Raw genomic sequence first — 21,330 nt, forward strand, 5'->3', positions numbered from 1 at the left:
AGCGAATTTTAAGACTACAAAGACTACAAAGACTACAAAAAAGAAACTGAAGAAATTAGCTGAAATCTTCATTTAAGGAAAAAATGCCAAAAAATGGAACCCATAAAACACATATTTTAAGCAGTTTGGAATGTCGAAAAGAGCAAGAAAATGAAATGGCGGGAAATTCAAAATTTTGAAAAAAAAATCTTAATTTTAAGCAAAAAATAGAAGGCGAAATATACATTATATCAAAGGGGGCGTGGCTTAATTTCTGACTCCGCCCATCATATCCAGTATGTGCATTGCGGAGCGTGGAAGTTGCGATGGATCGGGTTCCAGATTGCCGCGAAGCTGAAAAATTGAAACTTTCGAAAAATATAGACTGACTTTTTTGACGTCTTCTGAATTCTGAAAACGCGATTTTCTGAAATTTTCACGTCGTTAACTGTTTTTTCCGTGCGATTTCCGACAATTTGATACCCATATTGCCCTAGTTTTGTTAGATTCTGAATTCTGAATTCAGAAGACGTCAAAATTCTGAATCTCACCAAACTAGGTCGATATGGGTATCAAAATGACGGAAATCACATGGGAAAAAAGATTGACCACGCGAAAAATTCAGAAAATCGAGTTTTCAGATTTTAGAAGACGTCAAATTTTTAGAAAAATTCAGATTTAAAAAAAAACTCACAGATGCTCCAAAGAATGTCTGAAGACGTTCGTGCATCGCGTCGAACGATGACACCAACACTTCATGATACGTCTGTTGATCAGAACCGATCGCTGACGCATTCGCTTCGATGGCCAATTGACACGCCGACATTAGATTTCTGGAAAAATACAGTAATCTATACAATACTGGATTACGGTAGCATAACAATTTCAGCTTTTTTGAAAACATTTTCAATTTTTCTTCAAAACTACCGTAATCCCTGGCTACTGTACCTGAACGACTCTCTCAATTTGACGATCGCCTCGTCGCCATACTTCTCTCGTTGCTCATCCTTCGTGAACACTTCCGCGTAGGCTAGGGGTCCGGCGTTTACGGTAGGCAGAACGGCGCCCTGGAAAATGGAAACTTTAACGTATTCTAAATTTTTAAAACGCATTTTTCTAAAGTTTTCACATTGTGAAACTTAATTCTCGTGCGATTCCCGTCATTTTGATACCCATATCAACCTAGTTTGGTGATATTCGGAATTTTGACGTCTTCTGGATTCAGAATTCAGAATCTCATCAAACTAGATCGACATAGGTATCAAAATGACGGAAATCCCACGAGAAACACGGTTGACGACATGAAAATTACGGAGAATTGCTTTTTCAGAATTTAGGAAACGTTGAAATTCGAAAATTTTTTCTGATCTTCTGAATTTTGAAAACGCAAATTTTAGAAATTTTCGCATCGTTAGCTTTCTATCCCATGTGATTTCCGACATTTTGATACCCATATCGACCTAGTTTGGTGATATCCGGAATTTTGACGTCTTCTGGATTCAGAATATCGAAATGCTTCAAACTAGGGCAATATGGGTATCAAAAAGACGGAAATCACACGAGAAAGGCGGTTGACGACATGAAAAATTCCGAAAATTGCGTTTTCAGAACTTAGATGACGTCAAAGTTCTTACCTGTAACAACAACTGCAACCCTTTGACATCTAGTCTCCGTCCATTCGACGCAGCACTCAACGTCTTCCGAATCTGCTCTGCCTTGGTATTTAATTTCTGGCACGCGAATTCCAGTGGGGAGAATTGCTCATAATTGACAGAAATGACTGGAAGACGTCGTCGTGTCGATGGGAATCCCCCCAAAGACACTCGAATGACGGTCCTTTTGAGGATTTGCTCATGGATTGCTGGCTCTTTCGATACTTTTCGCTCGTTTTCAACCATTGCACATTCGTACGAGAATTCGGAGAGGTTCGTGTGTAGAACGAAGTCATTGGATACGGTAGGTGGGCGGGGCGAAGAGGAGGCGGAGTCTGCAAGGTCAATATTAGTGATTGGAAGTTTTGTTGGGGCTCATATTTGCTCTTAAAATCGTTTTAGATGGTTTGAGACAATTTTGGAGCGTTCAAAACGGATGTTTGGGTTCTAGCTCAAATGTTGGCTATAATTTCAACGTCTTCTGAATTCAGAATTCAATTATCTTCAAACTAGGGCAATATGGGTATCAAAATGTCGGAAATCGCACAGGAAAGAAAGTTAACGACGGGAAAATTTTAGAAAAAAAGCGTTTTCAGGGTTCAGAAGACGTCAAAGTTTAGGAAAATTCCCAATTTAGCATTTTCTGAATTCTAAAAACGTAATTTTCCTGAACTTTTCACATCGTTCACTCTGTTTCCCATGTGATTTCCGACATTTTGATACCCATATCGACCTAGTTTGAGCGGATTTGAATTTGCAGTGAATTCAGAATTCAGAAGACGTCGAAATTCCGAATCTTGAATTTTGAATCTGTGCGCAGCCAAAGATCGTCTAGAATCGTTTTAAGACAATTTCAGAAAAATTAAAACGGATTTATGGGTTATTCTAGCTGAAATTCTAGCTGAAATCTGAGCAATCGTCAATTTCAGACGAATTACATCGTATATGAGCCAACTTTAGGTCGTTTTTGGCCAAAATCGTCTGGAATCCGTTCCAGACAACTTCAGAACGTGTTAAACCACCTTTTTTGGGTCCCATTTCGATTCTAAGCCATCCTAGACTTAATTTGGGCTATTTCAGATAGGTTGGGGGGTATATTTTAAGCCATTTTTTAGTCAATTCCAAATGGTTTTTGTCCTTTTCAAATAGTCTTAATAAATAGTCTTGGTTTGTTTGATTAGAACGTTTTGAGCAGATTTCTCGGTAATTCTAGATCAAATTTGAGCTATTTTGGCCAATTTCAGCTCTATTTCACCACCCCAATTACCTGCTGAAACCGACGGTTCGACATGTGTTATCTGTACATATGCCACTGTTGGATCGATTTTGGCCATATCCAGATGCTCATTGGCCTCGATTTGTACTCGATCGTGTCCCACTTGCCTCTGACACTTCTCCTTGACTTCTAATGCGAATGCAGCCAGGGAAGTGAGTCCCATCTCCCGGTAGATCCAGTCAGTGTTGTGTTCTTGTCTGGAACATGGCATTTGAAGCGGTCTTTGCGGTTCAAAATAAGCCAGAATTCAGAAATTTTTATATAGTTTCAGCCAAATTCAAACAGCTTCGGCGACATTTTTAGCCTTAAAAATGCGCCCAAAGCAGGCTCCAACGGGCCCCTTACCATCGTTTCCTTTAGGATCAATATTTTGAGACCGACTAAATTGGATATGATAGAAGAACTCAATGAGCCCTACAGAATGACGCTATTTGGATTACTGTAGCTGGTATATGAACAAAGTTACAAGCCAATAATCACCATCCCAACTACGCGGTCACAGCTTTTTGGGTTGTAACGTAAGTCATAGACCAGCTACAGTAATCCGAATACTATCATTTTGTAGGGCTTGTCGAGTTCTACAGTATCTGATTCAGTTGGTTCGAAAATATTGCATTTGAAGGTAATTGCTACGGCTCCGCCCAAAAACTCACTTAAAATGATTTTCTCCATAGAATCGGACTCTGAAATACGTTCCCAAGTGTCGCTTCCCACTGCTCCTCACTTCCGCCGCCCTACTGTAGGTCTGTTGTAGTTCGGCGTAGACGCTCACGAGACTCTGAATCAGAAGACGTTTCGTTTGATGGACGGTCTTTCAGGGACCCTACTCTCCAGCGATACCCATCCACCACACCCTAGTTACAGCCTTCCCTAGTTAGATGAATCCCCAGAGCACGATCTATGATAGAGGTTAGAGGGTGGGACGTAGACCACCTACCACCGATCAAGGCTTTCATAGACAAGGGCGTGGCTTTTTGAGCAAGACCTAGCGGCCCTAGAGGTCGCTGAGTCTGGTCAAACCGTCTCGAGTTCCAGGAGTGTGACCTAGAAGATCTCCAGTCATCTCCTCCACCCCACCTACCGTAAAATTCATATTCCTCTCCAAAACTGGGACAATCAGCCTGTACAACGGCCCCACTGCTTCAAATCTCTCCGCTAACAACAACGCGGCCGCCGTCTTATCAATTTTCGCTCCCAGATTCTCTGTGGTGAATCCGGCGGGCTGTACGTTGCCAGCGTCTCCACCCTGACTCTGTTCTGTCTCAGAAATCTGATTGTTGATCCATTCGAAAACCCTCCAGTCGACTTCTAGATCTTCTGAAAGCAATTTCGACGATTTTCAAGCGCTCCTGGGTGATTGACATATTTAAAGATACTTCTGAATTTGAAAAATCGAAAAAAAAATTCTAAAATCGCATTTTCTCAAATGTTTACGAAGTCAACCATCTTTAGCATGCGATTTCCGTCATTTTGATACCCATATTGCCCTAGTTTAATGAGATTCTGAGTTTTGACGTCTTCTGGATTCTGAATTCACTTCAAATTCCAAATTCTACAAACTAGGTCGTTATGAGTATCAAAATATTGCAAATCACATGAGAAGGAAAGTTGACGACGTGGAAATCGATGAAAATTGTGTTTTGTGAATTTAGAAGACGTCAAAACATTTTGTCTTCTGAATTCAGAAAACGCAGTGTACTGTAATTTTCATTTCGTCAGTTTTCTTTTCCATGCGATTTCCGTCATTTTGATACCCATATCGTCCTAGTTTGAAGAATTTCGATATTCTGAATCCAGAAGACGTCAAAATCCCAAATCTCACCAAACTAGGGCAATATGGGTATCAAAATGACGGAAATCGCATGGAAAAAAAGATTAACGATGTGAAAATTTCCGAAATATGCGTTTTCAGAATTCAGAAGACGTTAAAGTTTTTTTAAGGGCGATTTCGACCATTTTCAGCCAACGTTTTTGAACTGACTTCTCTCCTCCAACTCCCTTGCAATAATCGCCACTGAATGTGCATGGCAAACAGCTGCCTCGGCAAACCATCGATCCTGTTCATACAACTCGGCTAGGGTATCAAACCAGGCGCTTCTCAACGCAGCGGATCCTCGATAACTATCAGCCAGTTGTAAATGTAGATCTGCCAATCGAATCGGATCATTCGCCGCGTCTTTCAGCGCTACTGTAGCCGTCATCACACCGCGTAGCTGTCGGAGAAGATCCAGAACTGCCAGGTCGAATGACGTCGCTTTTCGTTGGTCCACAAGGGCTTCAACCGCCGATAGGCCGCGTTCGAAGGCCGCCGAGTTGGAGAGCACTGATTGGAAGCCTGGAAAATAGGGGAAAAATAGCGTTGACGTCTTCTAAATTCTGAAAAACGCAAGTTTCTGAAATTTTCACTTTGTTAACCCTCTTTCCTGTGTGATTACCGTCATTTTGATATCCATATCGACCTAGTTTGAAGGATTTTGAATTTGGAGGGGATTCTGAATCCAGAAGACGTCAAAATTCAGAATCTCACCGAACTAGGTCGATATGGGTATCAAAATGACGGAAATCACAGGGAAAAGAAAGTTAACGAAGTGAAACTTTCAAAAGTTGAGTTTTCAGAATTCAGAAGACGTCAAAATTTAGGTAGATTATCAATTTGCTTTCTGAATTCGGAAAACGCGATTTTCTCAAATTTTCCATTCGTTAACTTTCTTTCTCATGCGATTTCCGACATTTTGATACCTATATCGACCGAGTTTCGTGTTTGAAGTGAATTCTGAATTCCAGAAGACGTCAAAATTCAGAATCTCTCCCAACTAGGGCAATATGGGTATCACAATGACGGAAATCGCATGGGAAAGAAGGTTAACGACGTGAAAAATTCAAAAAATTGCGTTTTCACGAGTTAGAAGGCGTCATCGAAATAAGACTCATTTTGAAGCCTTTAGGATGGAAAATAGTCAAAAATGTTTATTTTCGAGTTTTTTAGAGCTATTTTTAATCTGACTAGTAATTTTCCGATCCATCTTAGCTCAAATTTGGGCTATTTTTGACCATTATGAGGCATTCTTCCACGATTGCTCAGCCTATTCCTTCCTTACCCAATAATCTAGCCAACGCGACGCCCGTCTGACTGCCGGGTCTTCCCAGACGTTCACTTGACACTCCTTTCCTTCCTCCATTCGCCTGATTATTGATTTTTGTCGATGGAGACACACTCTGAGCCAGAATCTGACTGGCAAAGTAGCCTTGAGCCACTTCGTATCCGTTTCTGAGAATCAGTTGGAGGAGTGCGGCGGCGGCGGCTTGGACGGCTGGAAGGCGAGAGGCCATCTGGAAAAAATGAGAATTTTCGGCAATCTTCAGCAGAAATTGAGCTAGAATTCAAAAATCGAAAATTGTCGTCTTCTAACTTCTGAAAACGCAGGTTTGTGCACTTTTCACGTCGTTAACTCTCTTTTCCATGTGGTTTCTGTCATTTTGATACCCATATCGACCTAGTTTGGCAAGATTCTGAATTTTGACGTCTTCTGAATATTCTGAATTCTGAATCTCACCAAACTAGGGCAATATGGATATCAAAAATGACAGAAATCGCATGAAAAAGACAGTTAACGACGTGAAACATTCAGAAAGCTGCGTTTTCAGAAGTTAGAAGACGTAAAAGTGTCTGTTTTCAGCCAAGTTTCAGCAATTTTGAGCTAGAATTTGGATTCAAAATCGGTCATTTTGGAGTTGAAACTTAGCTGAAAACTTTCCAGACGATTTTTTCGGTAATTTTTAGCTAGAAACGTCAATTTTAACCCGACTTAAAGAGTCTCACCTGTATCAAAACCTTCTCAATGAGCATATACAACGGTTCCAATGGTCCACCTTCGAACAACCGAGCTCTGAATAGATTCACAAAAAGAGCCAGACCAGCGATGACGTGTAATCGAACGGATTCACTCCAATGCTCGTCAGCCAGACGGAGATGTAGGCTGAGCAATGAGTGGAAGAGGGATTCAGAATGGGGCCAATGACGGTGTCGTTGGGAAGCGGCGAGTTGGTGGGCAAACGTTTGGGCAACGTCGAGAACGATTAGAGCCACTTCTTGGGACAGATTGACGAGTTGGAGCACACGGAATGGGATCGAGTTGGTGGAACCTGGAAAATAGAGTAAGGTACAGTAATTCTACAGTAATCGAAGATTTGAAAAAAAAAAAATCAAAAATCCATCTGAAATTGACCCAAAAATAGTCAATATCGCCCTTTAGAATTTTTTGACGTCTTCTAATTTCTGAAAACGCTATTTTCAGCAACATTCCCCTCGTTAACCCTCTTTACCTTGTGATTTCCGTCATTTTGATACCCATATCGACCTAGTTTGAAGAATTTTGAATTTTGACGTCTTCAGGATTCTGAATTCACTTCAAATTCTAAATTCTTTGAACTAGGGCAATATGGGTACCACAATGACGAAAACCACGTAAGAAAAGCAATTGACAACGTGAAATTTCCAGAAAATCAAGTTTTGGGAAATTTAGAAGACGTCAGATTGAGCATCTTCCCAAACGTTGACGTCTTCTGAATTCTGAAAATGCAACTTTCTGAAATTTTCACGTCGTTAACAACCTTTCCCACGCGATCCCCGTCATTTTGATACCCATATTGCCCTAGTTTGAAGAATTTTGATATTCAGAATCCAGAAGTCGTCAAAATTCTGAATCTCACCAAACTAGGGCAATATGGATATCAAAAATGACAGAAATCGCATGAAAAAGACAGTTAACGACGTGAAATTTTCAGAAAATTGCGTTTTCAGAAGTTAGAAGACGTTAAAGTTTCAGAAAGGCAATGTATACCAAGCGACCACAGAAAAAGAGGCGGAGCCTAATTATTTTTCCCCCCAGGGTCGTTTCGGCTGTTTGATTGGCTGTAACTATGGCTAGAAGAGATATTTCAATATGAAAATTTGTCTCCTGATGTAATCGACTACGTAGATTTCGAAAATAATAGAAAATAATAGTAGAGTTCGAAAATAAGAAAGATGATGTCTGTGACATATTTCAGCGAGTTAGCGCAGGAAAATGCAAAGCAGTTTTGTCTTGAAATTTCCCGAATGCCGTCGAAAAAATCATTTTTTCTAGGAGCGCGCGCGTGTGGACACTTGAAGTGCGCTGGTTTGGTGTACTGGTTAAGATGGGTGTTTGCTAATCGGAGACATGCGGGTTCAGCCCCATTGTGGAATAATTTTTTTGAAATGTTTTTTTTTATTCTATGAGATGATGTTATGAATGATGGCAGAACCTTTCGGATGCATTGATAGTGATTTCTCTAGAACTTCATTATTCAGCTTTTTTCTCACAGTAATTTCGCTTTTTTCAATTTTTTCTGATTTCGAATCATTTTCCGGCGAAAATTCGTAAAATTAGGCTGTTTTTCCGACAAGTTTTTATACTATTCCAGCCCTCTGAAACCTAAATTTCAGCAGAAAATCTCTTGAGAAAACCGTTCATATCTGAACAAAATGAGCTGTAATTCGGGAATGAGTGAATATTTTTGAACGAAAATTTGGAAATATGCTAATTAGGAAAAGGAGGAGATTACTATAAAATCAAAAAGATTTTTTAGAAAAAAGCTGTTCGAGAAAAAATGTTGTGGTCCCTATGTATCCCATTTTTGGGTCATTTTCAGTCTATTTTCAGCCAATTTTCAGCCTCACCAGACGCATTCGGATCCTCGTCCATCATTTCCGCTGACATTCGATTTGATGTCGATGCTCTTCCGGGTAGATTCAGCGTGAACTGTGATCGTGTCTTTGAATTCGCAGCTGTTCGGCGGAGCGCATGTTCCTTGCCACGGTATCTGAAGAAAGGGGTACTGTAGAATCGGAATGAGCGGTTCTAAGCATATTTATGGGCAATTTTTTTAGTCATTTTAGACCAATTTTGGTGTAAAAAAGTCCATTTTTGTGTCATTTTCAGCCAATTTCCAGCCAAACTTCAGCCAAAAAAGTCTCACCTAAAAACGTCGACAATCAATTCTAGCAATTTGATCATCTTCTCCGCATTGGCTCCCTCATTTTCACTCCACAACGCCGCCAGAATCCGCTTGGGCATTCGTTGTAGAATGAAGACACAACAAATGAGAATATCCTGAATCTCGTCTTCTGTCAGTTTTTCCACCAAAGGAGTTGAAGATGATGGAGGTGGTGGTACTGTCTGCAAAATGAACGATTTATGCGATTCCAGGGCAGATCTGAGCAATTTGGAAGGCAGTTTTTGGGCTTCAGGACATTAAAAAATGCGAAAATCACGATTTTAGGACCTGAAAACACTTCTAAAAGCCTCAAAACCCCCAAAAACCACATTTCCATTCAAAAATCGAGTTTTCGAAAATTTTTGAAAAAATTGCTCTGATGGCCTAGTGGGATTTTGAGCTGAAATTTGAAGCCAAGGGGTCCCACGTTCGACTCCCACCGGTGACAAATTTGTTTTTAAGAGTTTTTTTTCGGGGTTTTCAGGGGCGGGAAATTCAAAAATCGAGGTTTCTGGGCTCAGGGATGAGGGGAAATAGGCGAAAATAGACATTTTAAGACCAATTTTCAGCCAAAGTCCTACTTTCTGCCCTCCAATCGGTGGCGGCGGCGGCATCTGTGGTGGTCGTGACGTCGAGTGTGTGGATGGTACTGGACTGGACGTTCGTACAGGACTTCCTCTTGAGAATTCAGTGTATCGATTGGCACCAGAAGATCGGAGAATCGATTTTGCCGAGGCTAATGAGGCCATGGTGGAGTGATGATGAGTTGGGAAGGATCGGTATCCAGTGGGCGTGGCGTCAACGTCGTCTGAATCCTCGTAGATCAGCTCGTGGAGGTGATCGAGGGCAAATGTGAGCACAGGGGCGTAGAGCATCGAGATTCGACGTTGGATTGTCTGGAAAAAGTACAGTAATCTAGTAAAGGGGTACTGTACCCCAGCTTGGTCCCTGTTTAGGTGAATTCTAGGCTCGTTTTGGTCAATTTAGAGCAAATTTCAGACCATTTTCAGCTAATTTTGGCCAAATTCCAAGCCTATGAACTATTTTAAGCGCAGGTACCGTAACCTACCATATCCCCATATCTCTTATCAAACGAATGCTTGGCCAAAAGGTTCCTTAACAACGAAATGGGTCGTTTCCGATAATCCTTGGTTTCTCGTATGCACGCCACCAGCTCCTGCAACAGAAGGCCCACGATGAAGTGATTCTGAGCGAACGACGGGCTCAGATGCCATTCTCCCGAGCAGGAGGCGTCTGGAAATTAAAATGGGAGCATTTTAAGCTAATTTTTGAGATCAAAAATACTTTAAAAAACCCCCAAAAACCTATACTTCCATCTAAAAATAGATTTTTTGCGATTTTTGAAAAATTGCTCGGATGGCCTAGTGGGATTTTCAGCCGAAACTTCCAATCTAGAGGTCCCAGGTTCGACTCCCACCGGGGGCAATTTGTTTTTGAATCTGTTTAAAGACGTTTTCAGATGCGGGAAGTTCAAAAATCGAGGTTTTAAGGCTGGAAAATCAGCTTTTCCACCAATTTTAGCCACTTTACTAGGTCTTTTGGGATTTTTTGATCACAATGTGTCTTAAAACTGCGAAAATCGCAATTTTCGGGGCCAAAAACACTTCAAAAACCCCCTAAAGCCCATATTTTCATCGAAAAAGTCGATTTTTTGCGATTTTCTAAAAAATGCTCGGATGGCCTATTGGGATTTTCCGCAGAACTTTGGAAAAAAGGGTCATGGGTTCGACTCCCACCGGTGACAATTTTTTTTTAAAGTGTTTTTGCGGGTTTTCAGGCCCGGGAAATTCAAAAATCAAGGTTTCAAAGCCGAGAAATGAGCCGAAAACCCACATCGATCCGTTTCATTCGTCTCCAACGTTGGCGTATTGAAAATCTGGTTAAAGAATCTCGATAGGAATCCCGCTCCACTGGAATTCGTCGTCTGCATCTGTGAATCAATCACTCCGCCCGAGTAGTTGAGTCGTTGAATTTGAGATGAGCAATTGATCAGAACGGGGAGATTCAAAGGGACAAAGTGCTCGTGAAGGCACAGAATCTCCAGAAGGTCCGTTTTGTAGTCACGGAGGGCTCGGAAGTCAGTGTCATCTAGGCGAGAGATGTAGAAGTGAATCCATCGGAAGACGACGCCTCGATCCACGAAACTTAGGGCGAACTGCAAGAGGTTAAGGATGAGCAATGATCCAAAACACCTATTAGAACTCAAAATATTGAAAAACCAATTCAATTTTCAAATTTCCCACCCATTTTTACCCCAGGAAACCAATTTTGAGCACATGAAAAGCAAGTGTCGTAAGATGTGGTGGTCCGCAAACACCAAAAAGCAGAATTTTCAAAAAAATTTGGTATTTTCGAATTAACCATACCTTTTTACATCGTCATATTAAATTTGAGCAAATTTAGATGAAGTTTGGTGTTTGCGTACCAAACACCACATCTTACGACACTTTCTCAAAATTGGCTTAAAATAGATTTCCAGGGGTAAAAAGGGGCGGCGAAGTCAAAAAATCACACTTTTAGAGCGATTTGGGCTCATTTTCAGTCAATTGAGAGCAATTTGAATTCGGAAGAAAAAAGTTAAAAATGAGCAATGGTCCATAGCACTTCTAAAAAGTAAAAATGTCATAAAACTAGACTTAATTTCAAACTTCCCGCCCCATTTTACTCCTGGAAACCAATTTTCAGACGATTTGGAGAAAGTGTCGTAAGATGTGGTGTTTGGTCCGCAAACACCAAAAAGCAGAATTTTCAAAAAAATTTGGTATTTTCGAATTACCCATCCCTTTTTACCTCGTCATATCTCTTTTGAGCGAATTTGAATGAAGCTTGGTGTTTGCGTACCAAACACCATATCTTCCGACACATTCTCAAAATTGGCTTAAAATAGGCTTCCTGGGGTAAAAATGGACGGGGATTTCGAAAATGGCAGGTTTTGAGCGATTTGAGATCATTTTCAGGCAATTTCAGACAATTTTTCGAATATTTTCATCCCCAAAACCGTACCCTTGTGAAATAAGCCAGTGCCAAATTCGCACACCGGCTCTCCTCCTTCATTTCCTTGTGTTTTAGCACAATTTGAGGCACGGCGACCTCCAGCAAATGTCCCATTTGTTCCAGAATCTCCGGTGGAAAACGATCGCGTTGTGATATCTTATTCAATTGCTCAGCACAAATCGTCTGAGACATCGACGCCACGACGGCGTCGGTGAGGACCCATAACTGACGATATAACTTGGAGAGCTCTTCCGGGGGTTCGGATTGCATTTCACGCATCTGGAAAAGAGCAAATTTTGAGAAGGATTACTGTAGAACGGCTGAAAATTGGCATAAAATTGTCATTTTTCGGCTGAAAATGGTAATTTTAGATCTTAAAACTTTGAAAATCACGATTGTAGGGCCTAAAAATACTGCTAAAGGGCTCAAAAAACCCACAAAAACCCTTATTTCCATTCAAAAAATCGATTTTTTGCCAATTTTAAAAAATTGCTCGGATGGCCTAGTGGGATTTTCGGCTGAAATTTCCAATTTAGAGGTCGCAGGTTCGACTCCCACCGGTGACAAATTTGTTTTTGAATCTTTTTATAGACGTTTTCAGATGCGGGAAGTTCAAAAATCGAGGTTTCAAAGCTCAGAAATGAGTTTTTAGCCGATTTTCGGTCAATTTCTGGTTCCGAATTTATTTATTTTTTGGCATTTCTGGATCAAAAATCGCCGGAAAACTGCGAAAATCACGTTTTTTGGAATTTAAAACACCTCTAATACCCCCAAAACCTCCCAAAAACCCATATTTCCACCTAAAAAATCGATTTTTCCAAGAAATGCTCGAATGGCCTAGTGGGATTTTGAGCTGAAATTTTCGAGCCAAAGTGTCACAGGTTCGACTCCCACCGGTGGCAATTTGTTTTTAAAAACGTTTTTAGGGGTTTTCAGACGCGGGAAATTCAAAATTCGAGGTTTCAGAGCTCAGAAAATGACTTTTTGAGCACTTTTGGATCTAGAAATTGTCATTTTCAGCAAATTTTCAGCTAAAAACAACCAACCAGAGTGGGTAAATGTCTACAAATGACTGCATAAATGGTGGCATCATGGGACACAAATTGCTCGCGGGCGGCCGCATCCGAAAAATTGTGGCGGACGAAGCGGCGGACGACCCGCGGTCGACCGTTTTGTTGACACAAATCGCATATCGAGATGATGGAGCTGCAATTTTCAGGGATTACTGTAGTTTTTAAGCCAAATTTGATCTAAAAAGTTCAAATTTTAGCTTAAGCCGGGCTGAAATTAGCTAATATTCGCCTTAAAACTTCAGATTTTTGAATTCCCGCCAAATTCTGGGGTTACTGTAGATATGATAGAGATACCGTAGTGTGGCGATGGCAAGCTGATCAGTGGGTGCTTGGGGTAGAATTGCGAACAGACGACCCAGAACAATGGGGAAATAGACGAGCAGACGGTCGAATGGGACGTCGGAGAGGAGCTGGAAGACAGAGAGGATTACGGTAGGATTACGGTAGGAGGGGGAAAATCATCGAATTTTAGCTCAATTCGAGCCTTTTTAGTGATTTTTATACACCGATTACTGTAGGTAAGGAGAGGAAGAGGGATACGGTAGGACAGGGGGTACTGTAGGAAGAAAATTGGGGAAGAAGAATTTAAAAATTTTGACGTCTTCTGAATTCTGAAATCGCAATTTTCTGAAATTTTCACGACGTTAACCTTCTTTTTCATGTGATTTCCTTTATTTTGATACCCATATTGCCCTAGTTCGAATAACTTTGGATTCAGAATCCAGAAGACGTCGAAAATGCGAATCTCATCAAACTAGGTCGATATGGGTATCAAAATGTCGGAAATCGCGCGAAAAGAAAGATTGACGACGTGAAAACTTCAGAGAATTGCGTTTTAAGAAGTTAGGAGACGTCAAAGGTTATTACAAAGGCTATTTTGGTCATTTTTCGGTCATTTTTAGTGATTTTCAGACATTTTAATGTTTAGAAACTACGAAAAATCTAGTTTCAGGGTCATTTTTAGTGCATTTCCATACTCGAATCGCCTGTAGAAGATGTTTCATATGGGGATGTTGATCCGGGTCCTCCAATGATAACGATCTTTGCATTGAATCAGCAATCGGACTACAAGAACGTGGATGCTGCTGTTGCTGGAGGTCTGATGGCGGTGATGATGACTTCGATTTCACCATTCTCTGAAACGTTAGGGGGTTACTGTATTTTCGTGGGCGGAGCTTAAAGGGGCGTGGCTTAATATAAAGATTACTGTATTTTTAGTCGAAGAGACGAAACGTGGGCGGGGCTTAGAGCAAAAGTGGGCGGAGCTTAGCTAGAAAAAGGGTTACTGTAGTTTGAAACGGAAAAAGACCGGAAAAGTGGACTTCGTGGCTTCTCGGTTACTGTAGTTAGGGCGTGGCTTCCTTCAAAAAGGGGCAGAGCTTATTTTTAGTGATTTTTACAGTATTTTAGGTCCTTTTCAGCCGACTTTCAGACCGATTACTCACCTTTAAACTATCGGCAGCATCACCAATGATACCTTTAGCTGATAAGCGATCGCAAGCTTGAAAGAATGTTTGCAGTTTGGAGTCTGTTGTGAAGACCGACGAGCAGAGACGCAGACGGACACGGAACAGAGGCTTCTGGTCGACCCAACGCACTTCGGACAGGTGCGATTCTTCCTGGAAATAGAAACTAAGCGATGGATTACTGTAGTTTTTGGGCGGAAAATCCACTGAAAAATGACTGAAAAAAAGAGTGAGAAACGGTCAATTTTGGTCTTGCTAATGCCATTTTTTGCATTTTTCGAAGATTTTGGGTTACTGTAGATTACAGCATTAACGCTAGAAGCTATTTTTACGTCGTTAACCCTCTTTGCCATGCGATTTCCGTCATTTTGATATCCATGTCGAACTAGTTTGGTGAGATTCAGAATTTTGACGTCTTCTGGATTCAGAATCCAAAATTCTTTAAACTAGAGCAATATGGGTATCAAAATTACGGAAATCACACGAGAAATAAGATTGACGACTTGAAAATTTAAAGGAAATTGCGTTTTCAGGAGTTAGAAGGCGTCAAAAAGTTCCAAAAATTCAGAATTTCGACGTCTTCTAAGTTTTTAAAGCAATTTTCTGAAATTTTCACGTCGTCAACTTTCTTTTCCGTGTGATTTCCTTCATATTGATACCCATATCGACCTGGTGTGAGGAATTTCGTGTATTTTGAATCCAGAAGACGTCAAAATTCAGAATCTCACCAATCTAGGTCGATATGGGTACCAAAATGGCGGAAATCACACAAGAAACAAGATTGACGACTTGAAAATTTAAAGGAAATTGCGTTCAGGAGTTCGAAGGCGTCAAACGTTTTGAAAAAATCCGAACTTTGACGTCTTCTAAAGTCTAAAAACGCAATTTTCTGAAATTTTTACGCCGTTAACTCTCTTTCCCATACGATTTCCGTCATTTTGATACCCATATTGCCCTAGTTTGGTAAGATTCTGATTTTCGACGTCTTCTGGATTCAGAATACCAAAAATTTTCAAACCAGGGCAATATGGGTATCAAAATGACGTGAATCGTATGGGAAAAACGGTTGACGATGTGAAAAATCTAGAAAATAGCTGTTGGAGAAGTTAGATGACGTTCAAGGTTTTTCAGGCAATTTCAAACCGTTAAAAATCGATTTTTAGTCATTTTTAGCTGTCTTGGAGTCATCTCAAGCTACTTCGAAGCTATTTTACAACGATTTTCAGCCAAAACCAACCCCTTTGCCAGCCATTCCAGTTGGTTTGGATCGATAATAATTGGCGGGTAGATCACAAGCCACCGGCAATGCGAATTCCTGTTCATCATTATCCATAATCAGTCGATCCTTCTTCCAAACCAACGGAAGCCACGAGTATCCGATGGGCGTCTCCGTGGATTCCGAAGACTTCAAATTCGAATTTCCCGCCACTGAAATGTGGGAAAACGAGAAGAGCAAGTGGTCAGAAGTCGTCAAATTCAGGGGAAGCTGAGTCTTCATTTCCTCTCCGAATACTGGATTCTGTTGATGGTGTTGGATGGAACACGTGGAGGAGATACAGTAGGGTCCCGACGGCGACATTCGGTCCACCATTGCTTTTTCGGGTATCGCTTGGTCTCCACGGACGAAACGGACGTTGCACGAGATGTTACGCGCTTTGGAGAACGCTTTTTGGGAGTCATACCTGAAAAAAAAGTGGGCTTTTTTGAAAATTCAGCCAATTTTCACACAAATTCACATCGTTAACTCTCTTTCCCATGTAATTTCCGTCATTTTGATACCCATATTGCCCTGGTTTGGTGAGATTCTAGATTTTGACGTCTTCTGGATTCAGAATTCACCTCAACTTCAAAATTCTTCAAACCTGGGCAATATGGTTATCAAAACGTCGGAAACTACATGGGAAAGAAGGTTGACGACGTGAAAATTTCAGAAAATTGAATTTGAAGGATCTAGAAAACGTCAAATTCAGTATCTTTGACGTCTTCTAAATCCTGAAAACGCAGCATTCTGAAATTTTCACGTCGTCAATCGTATTTCTCGTGTGATTCTCGTCATTTTTATACCCATATCGAGCTAGTTTGAAGAATTTTGAGTTTCAACTGAATTCAGAATTTAGAAGACGTCAAAACTCCACATCCTTCAAAATAGGGCAATATGGGTATCAAAATGACAGAAATCGCATGGAAAAGAGATCTAACGACGTGAAAGTATCAGAAAACTGAGTTTTAAGGATTTAGAAGACGTCAAATCTAGCCCCGCCCACTCACTTCAATGACATTGGATAGACATAGAGCAAATTGGTGAGTGTTGTGTGTGGATGACTCGGTTGGTCCCCAAACGATTGTAATTGAAAAACGGGCGGTCCACCTTTTGAATCATCCGGTTTCCATGGATTCAGCGGGTAGAGTGATGGATTTACGCGGTCTGAAAGTTATAAAATTTGGCTAAAGTTTTGTTCAAATGACTGAAAACCTATTTTCCACATCGTTAACCTTCTTTTTCATGTAATTTCTGACATTTTGATACCCATATTGTCCAACTTTGATGAAATTAAGAAGTTTGGCGTCTTCAGAATCCTCAGAACGTCATTTTCAGAAATTTTCACGTCGTCAACCTTTTTCCTCTTGCGATTCCCGTCATTTTGATACCCATATCGACCTAGTTTGGTGAGATTTGGGATTTAGACGTCTTCTGGATTCAGAATCCAAAATTCTTTAAACTAGGGCAATATGGGTATCAAAATGACGGAAATCACACGGGAAAAACGATTGACGAAGTGAAAATCGCTGAAAATTGCGTTTTCAGGATTTGGAAAACGTTAAAGTTTCTCAAAATTCATTTCTGAGTCAATTTTGGGCCATTTTCAGCCAAAAAACTCACTAAGATAGTCTGTAATACTGGCTCTCGTATTCACAGCAACACTAATCGACGCATTCGGCACCATTAACTTGCTCTGTTTCTCCAATTTCGAGAATTCCAGAAGACTCTTCTGCAAATCCACGTCACTGTATCGATTGGGTTCACATCTGAATAGTTGAAGGCAGTCAGATGACGTCCGAGACCATCCGGATACTGTAGTTGTAGGTGACGTTAGGGTGGAAGACGTGGATCCAGAAGTGGTGAAGACGTCGGATCGGAATTCTGGGAAGAGGGGTTTGGCGGTCCACGCGAATCGCTGACGATGGCCGGCCAGACGGGTCATCGATTGGGATATCGTTTTTTGGAGTTTTGCGACGGTTTTGGCGTCCGAACAGGCCCTGGAACTAGTTGAAACAGGTTACTGTAGTCTTGGAAAATAGGCTCCGCCCACTTTTTGGGAAAAAAATCCAAAAAAAAGACAAATTTTGAGCAGCGTTTTAATGAGACTTTTATAACTTTAAAAATAGGCTCCGCCCCCAATTTTCACAAGAAAATCGATAGTTTTGGATTACTGTAGTTCTTGAAAAAGTTGAAAAAAAAACATTCGAAAAGTCCTGAACAATTTAGAAGGATTACTGTAGCTACAGTAAGCCTTGATTTTGAAGCATGGGGAGTAATTCTATACTACAGTAACCCATAAGCTACAAATGCGACTTGAAGAGCTAGAATACTGTACTCTACAGTCACAATTACAGTAATCCAATTGCTGAAGTTGTGAAGTTCAGTCTACGGTAGTAGATCATATCTACAGTAACCCATCGGCTCTCTGAATTAATCAGATCGAATCTACAGTAACCCTAGGAATCCAGTACCTGGGATATCTAGTTACAGTAACCCTCAGAACCTAGCTACAGTATCATATTTCAAACTACCGTAGTTCCTAGCTACAGTAACCCTGAGCCAATTTCTCACGATTTTCAGCGATTTTCAGCCTGATATCTAGTTACAGTAACCCTGCAGAATCTAGATACAGTATAATATTTCAAGCTACAGTAGTCCTTAGATACAGTAACCCTGCAGAATCTAGCTACAGTAATCCTGGATCGATTGTTCACGATTTTTAAGCGATTTTTCATTATTACCTTCTTTCCAGATTTATCAGATCGGACCTACAGTAGTCCCTAGGTACAGTAATCCTTCAGAAACCAATTACAGTAATCCTGGGTGTATTTTTCTCGCCTCCAGGTCATTTTTCAGGTCATTTTTTAAAAAGGTTTTCAGCGATTTTTCATGACCAACCTCGACAACAACCGTGTCTACAGTAACCCATTGGCTTTATTGATTGCTCAGATCGCGTCTATAGTAGTCCTCAAGTACAGTAATCCTGCAGAACCTAGCTACAGTAATCCTGGATCGATTTTTGGCCCATTTTCATACACACACACATCGATTCTACAGTAGTCCCTAGATACAGTAACTCTGCAGAACCTAGCTACAGTATTCCTGGACCGATTTCTCACGATTTTTGGCCATTTTCATACACATACAGTAACCCATGAGCTCTCTAGATTCATTAGATCGATTCTACAATAGTCCTTTCCATTTCTAGACAATTTTCGACTCAAACCTACGGTATTCCGTTCTTACAGTAACCCTAGGATAGCTAGCTACAGTAATCCTGGGTGGATTTCGCTCACTTTCTAGTCGATTTCGTGTCTCATATCTAGCGTAATCCGTACCTACAGTTACCTTCTTTCCAGATTCATCAGATCGGACCTACAGTAGTCCCTAGGTACAGTAATCCTTCAGAAACCAATTACAGTAATTCTGGACCGGTTTTCCACGGGTTTTGGGCTCTTTTTTGACGATTTATTTTTGGCCATTTTCATACACATACAGTAACCCATGAGCTTTCTAGATTCATTAGATCGGATCTACAGTAATCCTTACCTACATTATCACTAGAATACATAGCTACAGTAACACTGACGCTATTTTCTCCATTTCTAGTCGATTTTCAACTTAAATCTACGGTATTCCGTACTTACAGTATCCCTAGGATAGCTAGCTACAGTAATCCTGAGTCAATCAGTCTCTCACTTTCTAGTCGATTTCGTGTCTCATATCTAGCGTAATCCGTACCTACAGTAACCCTGAGTGTCCTATCCGTGGCTTTCACCTACAGTATCCCTAGAATACCTAGCTACAGTAATCCTGGGTGGATTTGTCTCGATTTTAGGGCTATTTTTGGCTATTTAAATGACTAACTTCATATACAACTCGGCTGCTGTATCGGCCGACAAGCCCCTATCCACTCTAACAACCAGCCAAAGATCCTTATGGTTCTGTGTAGTGGGTGGAAGTTGCAAAAGCGCTCTATTGGCAGTTCTCTCCACCAGAAGGGACCGTTTGATGCCATTCACCAGGCAACTAGAGTCGAAAACTGGCTCCGAAACGTGCAAATCGTCTCCGTTGACCAGAATTTGAAACTCCTCGCAGATTCTACGACCATCCAGAGCGTCGAAGACAAAGAATCGCACGAAGAAGGGCTCGATTTGGTGGAGAATCCCGTTTTGGTTCGGCAAACGAATCGATATGCCATGGAATTCGATTGAGATGAGCAATGGATTCTGATGCATCGACCGATTCTGGGCTGTTTCTCGTTTCAGAGAAGACGATTTGCGCATTTTTACTGGAGAAAACGATGGAATCTCGGTGAACGAAGGCCGCTTTGTTCCTTGGGAGCCTTGAAGAATTGTTGATGGATCGAATGAGGGACTTGGGAGGGGTTGAAGACGATAGTAGAGGGAGAACATGTTCCGACGATCTACGATTGGAGGTTGGAGAGCCCTGGCAGCTGAGTTACGACCACGCCATGGTTGCATTTCGCTTGTGCGCGCTGGAAATAGACGATTGTTGAGGTTTAAACGGAAAAAAAATTTTGTTGGAAAAAATTTTGACGTCTTCTAAATTCTGAAAACCCGATTTTCTGAAATTTTCACATCGTTAACCTTCTTTCCCATGTGATTTCCGTCATTTTGATATCCATATCGACCTGGTTCGAAGAATCTCGAATTTGCAGTGAATTCTGAATTCCAGAAGACGTCGAAATTCGGAATCTAACCAAACTAGGGCAATATGAGTATCAAAATGACGGAAATTACATGAGAAAAACAGTTAACGATGTGAAAATGTCAGAAAATTGGTTTTTTGGAATTCAGAAGACAAACCAAACAACTTTGACGTCTTCTAAATTCTGAAAACGCAATTTTCAGATAAATTCTCATCGTTAGATGTCTTTTCCATGCGATTTCCAACAGTTTGATACCTGTATCAACCTAGTTTGAGCGGATTTTGAATTTGCAGTGAATTCTGAATTCAGAAGACGTCAAAATTCAAAACTTTATCAAACTAGGTCGACATGGGTATCAAAATGACGGGAATCGCATAAAAAAGAGTGTTAACGACGTGAAAATGTAAGAAAAACGCGTTTTTCACAGATTTCCGATGAATTTAACTCACAATTCGAGCTATCCTCCGAGCCAATACTCTCCGTATCGGCTCCTTTTGATTTTCCATTGATTGCCGAGGAGGATGATGACGTGGCGACTGCATTATTAGCATCTGATGACTTTGAAGTACCTCCTTTATCCAATTCCGAACAAATTGACAGGGCGTCTTCTGGAAATTCAGAAATTTCGGTTTAGAGTTCATTTTCAGTCATTGTATGCCATTTTTGGGTCATTTTAAGCTGTTTTTTGCTGTTTTAGAGTGCTTTTAGACAGTTTTAAAGTCATTTTTAGTCATTTTTGAGTGATTTTCAACCAGGTCTGGGTCATTTTAAGCCAATTTCTAGCCATTTTTGCCGTTTCTGAGTGATTTCAGGCTATTCTAAAGTGATTTTACGCAACTTTTGGGTCATTTCAAACCATTTTCCGGTCATTTTAAGCGATTTTTGAATCAATTTAGGCCATTTTAAGGTTAATTAAAA

At 40.8% G+C, this 21,330-nt stretch overlaps 1 protein-coding gene across 1 annotated transcript in view; it reads right to left on the bottom strand.

Moving 5' to 3' along the window:
- Positions 1-246: 246 nt before the first annotated feature.
- CBG04359 overlaps positions 247-21,330 on the bottom strand; it is a gene marked incomplete at both ends in the record, with an annotated part of 25,009 nt that continues 3,925 nt past the window's right edge. Inside the window, 25 exons of the mRNA XM_045241475.1 lie at positions 247-333; positions 674-812; positions 928-1,046; positions 1,614-1,966; positions 2,899-3,104; positions 3,561-3,685; positions 3,989-4,224; positions 4,889-5,242; positions 6,006-6,237; positions 6,728-7,050; positions 8,609-8,751; positions 8,908-9,107; positions 9,507-9,821; positions 9,995-10,179; positions 10,780-11,101; positions 11,950-12,219; positions 12,987-13,146; positions 13,308-13,423; positions 13,991-14,149; positions 14,459-14,632; positions 15,717-16,161; positions 16,748-16,904; positions 17,361-17,737; positions 19,608-20,238; positions 20,862-21,020. Coding sequence (XP_045092653.1) covers positions 247-333; positions 674-812; positions 928-1,046; positions 1,614-1,966; positions 2,899-3,104; positions 3,561-3,685; positions 3,989-4,224; positions 4,889-5,242; positions 6,006-6,237; positions 6,728-7,050; positions 8,609-8,751; positions 8,908-9,107; positions 9,507-9,821; positions 9,995-10,179; positions 10,780-11,101; positions 11,950-12,219; positions 12,987-13,146; positions 13,308-13,423; positions 13,991-14,149; positions 14,459-14,632; positions 15,717-16,161; positions 16,748-16,904; positions 17,361-17,737; positions 19,608-20,238; positions 20,862-21,020 — 5,987 coding nt within the window. The remainder of the gene's footprint in view (positions 334-673; positions 813-927; positions 1,047-1,613; positions 1,967-2,898; positions 3,105-3,560; positions 3,686-3,988; positions 4,225-4,888; positions 5,243-6,005; positions 6,238-6,727; positions 7,051-8,608; positions 8,752-8,907; positions 9,108-9,506; positions 9,822-9,994; positions 10,180-10,779; positions 11,102-11,949; positions 12,220-12,986; positions 13,147-13,307; positions 13,424-13,990; positions 14,150-14,458; positions 14,633-15,716; positions 16,162-16,747; positions 16,905-17,360; positions 17,738-19,607; positions 20,239-20,861; positions 21,021-21,330) is intronic.

This window comes from Caenorhabditis briggsae, assembly GCF_000004555.2.
Source record: "Caenorhabditis briggsae complete genome, chrI, whole genome shotgun sequence".
Taxonomy (NCBI): Eukaryota; Metazoa; Nematoda; class Chromadorea; order Rhabditida; family Rhabditidae; genus Caenorhabditis; species Caenorhabditis briggsae.